At 36.2% G+C, this 6993-nt stretch overlaps 1 protein-coding gene across 2 annotated transcripts; it reads right to left on the reverse strand.

The window, feature by feature from the left end:
* Nucleotides 1-277: 277 nt before the first annotated feature.
* LOC116159048 lies at nucleotides 278-6562 on the reverse strand. Of its 2 annotated transcripts, XM_031471943.1 has the most exons (8): nucleotides 6448-6562; nucleotides 6278-6395; nucleotides 1274-1459; nucleotides 1090-1223; nucleotides 936-1046; nucleotides 815-869; nucleotides 579-766; nucleotides 278-533 (listed from the first exon to the last, which is right to left on the reverse strand). In XM_031471943.1, the coding sequence occupies exons 1-7, from the start codon at nucleotides 6496-6498 to the stop codon at nucleotides 753-755; spliced, it is 669 nt and encodes a 222-aa protein (XP_031327803.1). In that variant the 5' UTR covers nucleotides 6499-6562; the 3' UTR covers nucleotides 278-533; nucleotides 579-752. The 2 variants fall into 2 exon arrangements, with proteins under 2 accessions (XP_031327803.1, XP_031327802.1); XM_031471942.1 differs by having other exon boundaries at nucleotides 815-1046.
* Between the last annotated feature and the right edge of the window lie 431 nt (nucleotides 6563-6993).

Genomic DNA, 6993 nt, shown 5'->3' on the forward strand with positions numbered 1-6993 from the left:
ATTTGTCATTTTATTCATCAAGCCAGTTTTGTTGGTCATCTAAGTCAAAGTGAAGTTCAGAAGCAGTCAGCGTTTGTGTATGAATTAAGTGCGCCTAATATCTCAAACCTTGTACGAGCAGATTATTGAGAGGGAACACTGTACTAATTTTAAGATTTCTTATTTTAATTGTAGACCGCCTGCGTGCGGGGTAATATGTCCAGAAAAGCTTTGTAAACTTTTCTTTCTTAGAAGTATAATCCACAGGAAGTCAATGAAAAAACCAAAACCCATAACGCATTTTCAAAAATTCACATTTATTGATTTTCTGTAATCTTAGCTACAATTCTGTCTAGAAATCACTGACCTTGTACCAGTAAGTACCTTACACGTGATGTTGTGGTAGCGTTTTCTATGTGAAATGAAGCAAGTATTGTCCATCTATTTTACATACAACTGAAGAGAGACGAAAGAATGGCATCAGTTTAGTCATTTGTTTCTGCACTAAAAATCACGATGGATTTCTCTATAAGTAAAACACCTCAGACACGCATCTGCAAACAATGTGATTAATGAAAGAATAAAGCGAAATTTCTCACCCCGAGGAAAAGATGTTGTCTTTCGGTACACACAGTGATTTAGCCTTGCGTTTAAAAAATGCTCTTCTTTTGAAGGCAATTTTTCTTCGCTTCCCTTTCTCATTTGCTGGTGGTTCTACGATCTCTTCTTTATACGTTCCGTCATCGTCAAGTAGATATTGCGCATGATTATCTTTAGTAACATCTGCCTAAGTAAATGTTTAGTATTCCAAACGGTTAACGACCCAAACGCTTACTCTCTATACTGATACTCGCATCGTCATCGAAATCTTGATATGCGTTGACAGACGCCTGAACGATACGAAAGAATAAAAATAAGTTAACGAACCATATTATGAACAATCGGGAGAATATCACCATCATGAGGATTGATGGATAAACCATAGACACAGCGTACAGCTTGATATTGATCTCGTCCAGTAGGTCTTGATTGGGTATGCCTATGAACATGGCCCAGCTCTGGAAGTCCTGAAAATGGTGATCAGCAAGAGCTTCTGGACGCGGTACCTACCGAAGTAAGTGAAACGTCAATTCCGTACCACGCAGCGCAGACTCCATCAAAAAAGAGTAGAATAAGTAACACAGACGGCCATGGAAAATGCATTAGCAGCGCCCACTGGTTTCTTATACGACAGAGTGTCGCAACTGATCCAAAAAGTTGTTACATTGTGACGATGGTACAAGTCAGGACATACTTAACAGGTTTAGGGCAGTAACCATCCACAGCGCGTCAATGACGATGTATGTCGAAAATATGTTTGCGGTTCTATCTGCTGCGGCGGATTGTGGCGGGAAGGGCAGGTTCAGTGCTCGATTCGCAGTTTCGTTTCCCAAGTATCTGTAGTCAATTACATCCAAAACAGTGACATTGACGCAAGAATCTGTTGAAAAATAGCACATGTACGGTTTGCCTAGGACTAATAGTTTGAGATATGGAAAGTGCCCATCATTATGTGAGTGGACAAATGGATCAGGGTTGTTTCCTTTAAAAAAATCTATGTCACATACAATCATAAGGGGAGGAGTGGAGAAGGTAATGCATGTGTTGTTTTTATGAATTAATTTAACTGCACATGATTTGATTACCCTATTTTTATCGTACAATTTAAGATGTTTTATTTGTACCTTTACCCTTTTGCTTTTTGTTGTCGTAGTTGATTTATTTCATGTATTTGTATGGGCTCTATGGCGGGGTTTTTGTCCCGCAGAAGGTTTCCCTGTTATTGTGTTGATGTGCGCGTAATATAAGTATCTATTTGGTCTTGTCTTTTCTTACGCACAAAATTCTGCATTTTATTCACTTCCCCTCCCGATTATGTTTCAAGTACCGAGATTTTTCAAAAGGGGGGAGGGGTAGAAATTTTGTAAAAATTGTATTTGGTTTCCCGCTTGACGAATTTTTATTGGTGCATTTTTAAAAGTAAAGAATGCGCATGCTAGTTTACTTTTTTTATTTTCTTCCTTCTCCCTTGCGAGTATTTGTTGATCGGCACGTTCTAAGAGTAGTTGTGTTTACTTTGGGAAAAAGTAACAAAATTACCTTGAGGTATACACACGGTAAGCTCAGGCAAAGTAGAGGTGGGGCGGGGTGAATATCGGGGTTCTTGTACACTAGCAAAAATAAAGAAAGAGGGAAATATAGTAAAAGTAAACCGAATAGCCGTCACTTTCAAAAGATAGGAGACAATACTTACAAAAAGGAGGAAACAAAGCAGATTAAGATATCCTTGTTCTGGTCTTGAAAAGCTAAAGAATTAAAATACTTATTAGGGATAGAACAATAATTGACGTCACAATCGAGGGTAATGATCTCAAAAGTATTACAAATAGGACACTGTAATATATAGATCTGCAATATCAATATTTAAATTAAACAATTAAAAGGGGTAGTGAATAGCGCGGAACATAAAATATTGCGGAAAAAATCCTAACGTCTGACAAGAAGGCAATCGTATACCAGAACTCAAATTAATACTCAAAAAGAATCACTACCTAATTCGAATGACTACATTAACAAAAACAAAGTTTTGGTTCGGCCACGAATTTCTCGTACCTACAATCAGTAATATAATATATACCTATACAAAAGCATGAACGGTAATACGGAAATAGTTATTTGTTTCATTAGTACAAAAAATGTCAGTTTTCGGGACGAGGAAGATAGTTGCTGGACGACGCGTTAGCGGAGTCCAGCAACCTTCCGAGTCCCGAAAACGCATTTTTTGTACGAATAAAACATAAAATTTTTTCTCCAACCCCCTTTACTTCAAATTATATTCGAATTTAGATTCAGTCACAGTTTCACTACTATAGTATAAGAACTTCTGCTTTCTTGTCCTCACGTGTCATGCCACTCTAGTTTTTAGGTTAACTTATAACCTATTCGTTCTGACTTCTTACTTCTCACCTCTCGCGACTTTGTAGGGAGCAAATCTTGAGGTAGCATGTTCTGCCGTTTCTATAATCTCTGGCGGAGTGCAATCCATGTCGCTATCAGTTTCAGTCATTTTATTGTATACACAATTAATATTGTTATATTTTGTATTGAAATAAAAAACTTACCGTACAGTTTTTTAATTAAAATTAATTGCAATTAACTTTTTCAAATTTTAAATTCAAAATGACAGATAATAGTGCAAGGGGTCTGAAGTAGATGGCGTTACGCGCGACGGCGGGTTGTATACGTATTAAAATTACGTTCATCGAATATGTAAATTACGTTACACATGGTTTAAATAAAAATAGCGAGCGTAAATCATTTTCAATACATGTACATACGTATAGGTGACATCATTATTTGCATTTATATGCAAAAAGATTTGATTTGTATGTATAGAAATATCTTATAACCTGCAATGTAAAACGATGTCAATGTGACATATCTCCGTGATTGTAATTTTTTAATTGGCCAACTTTCAAGGTCAATTTCTTTTTGGTACTAGGACCAAAAGTATCTACTTTTTGTACAGTTGCCATGGTGAAAACGATTAATCCGCAAAACGTCAATTTTACGTACCGAACACTGTCACAAAATAGCGTCTTATTCAGGTGGTTGGAGAAAAAATACTTTTTGTACTCATTGAATGGAAAGATAATGTTTCCAAGCATCCTCGATGCACGGGAAAACGACTTTCCCGCATCGCGGTGTTTTTTAGTTTCCGCTGGAGAGAAGGGGTTATGCGCGTTCTTCGGTTGGTAGTACTTATTGAAGTCAACGAACGTCATGTCATGATTTTAACTGTCATCTGCTGTAAAATCAATTAAACCGTTGGTTGAGGGTATTTAGTGCGATTAATCGGAAACAGACGTACACTAAGTTTTACGTAAATATATAAACAAGAACTTATAACGCAATCAAATTATTTTTCAGAATTGGAACTCAAGAAAAAGTAAAATTTATTGTTAAAACGTCTTAAAATGTGACCAGTGATATTCTGCAACTATTCGCATATGCAGTTTAAGAAAGCACATATTAACACACAAAGCTTCCAAGGATTTTAAATGTAACGAGTGTATTTACGCAACTCAAGATATTCAGTGCAAACGATGCAATGCCGTGACCAGTAGCACTCATTGCAAAGGCAAAATATGTATTAACCAAAGATGTGGAAGTTTTAAATGTGACCAGTGCATTATTAAAAGTGGGTAGTTACAAAATTATGTTACCAACCAAACATATGATTGTGTTACCAACTCATGATTTAAAAAAAGCTAATTTACAAAACTTTAGTAATTTTGACCTTTTTTTACGCAATTCGTTACAAAAAATATTGTACCTAACTCTTTCGGAAAGAATTTTCCCGCATTCGCACTAAATGCAGCACTCCCTACGGTCGTGCTGCAAACAAAGTGCTCATGCGGGAAAATTAACTTACCGAACTTGTTAGGTAAATAACTATTACGAATAGCAAGAGTAAAACAAATAACGTGACTAAAACATTGTAAATATCGGTCTCGGACCAAGTCTCGGTAACTTCTAAAACTAATTTACAAAGAAACGGTAGCTAATATGTTAAATAACACAGCTAATCTGAAGGATAGGTAAACAAAATTCACGTAAGTAGATCACAGGTCATTATTGTAGGCAGATCATGTGTTTGGTTTCACTGAAATCTGCCGGTAAGGTAGAAACATCCGTCGCGTCGTTGTTGATATGATAGAATGGCGGTGGGAATTTTCCTTTAGCAATATTGAGAAAATCCAAAATTATTCGGTTTTGACTCAGGAATATCGACGTAGAAAGCAACCATCAAGTAGGTAATAATAAAGAAAAGAGTAAGCCAGATGTAAGAAGCCTAAATAATTACTGTTCAAAGTCAAGCTCAAGGGCAATGCGTATTTTTTGGTATATGCCGAAAACGGCCTTAGAACTAGAATAGATCCGCAAATGCGTCAGCAAAGTGTTGAAATCAAAATACCAAGAGAAAAACTTCACTAAACTTATAAAACTATGGAGTAAACGTTCTTCTACAAGTAACGGTTGAATGTGTTTTGTACCAAAAAGTGCGTGCGCTGAAATAAATTAAAGAAAACTCTGCACGACCTCCGTCGGGAAAACAAAGAACTATTGTAATGTTACACACAGCGAAAATAAAGAACTCTACTACAAAACTAACTTACATCTTTAAACTAATGGATTACAAAGAAGATATCTAGATGGCGTAAGAATATTGAACTTCAATATCGAATTTAAATAAAACGTGACAGTTGTGTTCATTGCTAAAAATTCAATTAGGGTGTATCATTATTATTATTTTATGGCGAGTAACCGAATATTCTGAAATTCTCGAAGTAATTTTGGCACGAGTCTACACACTTATCTCTGATTGTAGAGGATTTAATTAAATGTTCAATTACGTAAGTAGCGGCCATTTTATTGAACCACTTGTTTATTGTGCTTTTCAAGACTTTTCTGTTCGTTTTATATGGAGTGTGTGGCTCATAATACAAGGATTTTGGCTCCTCAAGCAATCCGTATTTTTTTCCTTTGTTTTAGAGTGAATCGCAGGAAGCGTTGGAACGGAGCTCTCTTCCTATACTGGCGATTGCTTCATTAAAAGTAACATGGTTATGATTATTTTATGGAAGTTTAATTATCGGCGACAATTTATCATAAGAAATTGTGCGATGAATTACAACGTAATACTCACACCATTGTTCGTATTTACGGTAATAGTTTCTAATTCGCCACTTATCCCTTGAAATTATAGATGACCTAAGCTTTAATTAGCGCGTGTACAACTTTACTTCACCATATTCGCACGAAACTTCTCCGAAAGTAATACAAGCTCTCGATTAATAAAACCACCCTGCGTTAATTTACAGTTAGCTTAACTCTATCTCACCTTTAGGCGCAAATTCCCTTAAAAATAAAACACCCTGCGGTAATTTACAGGAGGCTCAGTGCGAATTGCCCAACTATTCTCCCAGAACAAGCTTCCCAATACTCCACTCCACAATACACCCTTCCCTTCACGCAAACCGTTTCAACAACTAACTGCATACAATAAATCAACTCAACAGTGAACGTGTAATTAAGATTGTGGAAAATTTAGGCCTTCTTCCGCAAATTTTTATATTCTAAACGTGTTATTAAGGTGCCCTCTATCCATTTCTAACAATTTCATAACTGAAGCACGAGTGAACACACAAAAGGTAGGTACCTACCTTATTCACTGGATCTAGAATTATTTACTTACCGCTGTAGAAGTACGTAAGGTACCAAAGGAATTTAAACGTGTTTCTGGTAATTCCATAATGACAATTGTAAAAATTTACCGCCCAAATACACCACGCTAGATGTAGTATCGTTTGGACCTAAAAAGGTGGCGCCTATTACCTACATTTTAGATCTCCTATTTTCACTTACAAATGACCAAATTGCCGCAAATATACACATAACATAGTCGCGGCAGCACATTTCTAAAATAAAAATTTAAATTATTCCCCTGTGATACATCTGTGTCAAATTTTGTACGTGTCATTTCTGCCACAAGGCTACTGTATCATTCTATTCTAGCTTTGTGTAAATGTGGCAACTTTGTACCCAATGAAAGTTACGTTTCAGACTAAGGTTTTCAGACAGAACATCTCATGGGGTTCTGCGGAAAGTTTGAGGTTCGTGTTTTGCAATAAGGTACATCTAGGCAAGTGTATTTTTCGAGTAGGTCAGTGTAGCGTATGGTTCAAATCTTAAAAAGTTAAAAAGTAATCGTAAACGATTTACATAAAGCGCATTTCCACTTGCATTCATTTCCCATTTGTAAGATGCAACTTCTGTTAAAATCGTAAAAATCCGGCCACAAATATGAAAGATAGCGTTGCACATGGGCAATCCATTTTGGACGTGCTACTTCAATTTCAGTTTATGAGAAGAATTTCATTTCAATGCTTTTCTAAATAAGGAAGTTGGAAC

Source organism: Photinus pyralis, unplaced genomic scaffold (genome assembly GCF_008802855.1).
Source record: "Photinus pyralis isolate 1611_PpyrPB1 unplaced genomic scaffold, Ppyr1.3 Ppyr1.4_LG1, whole genome shotgun sequence".
Taxonomy (NCBI): domain Eukaryota; kingdom Metazoa; phylum Arthropoda; class Insecta; order Coleoptera; family Lampyridae; genus Photinus; species Photinus pyralis.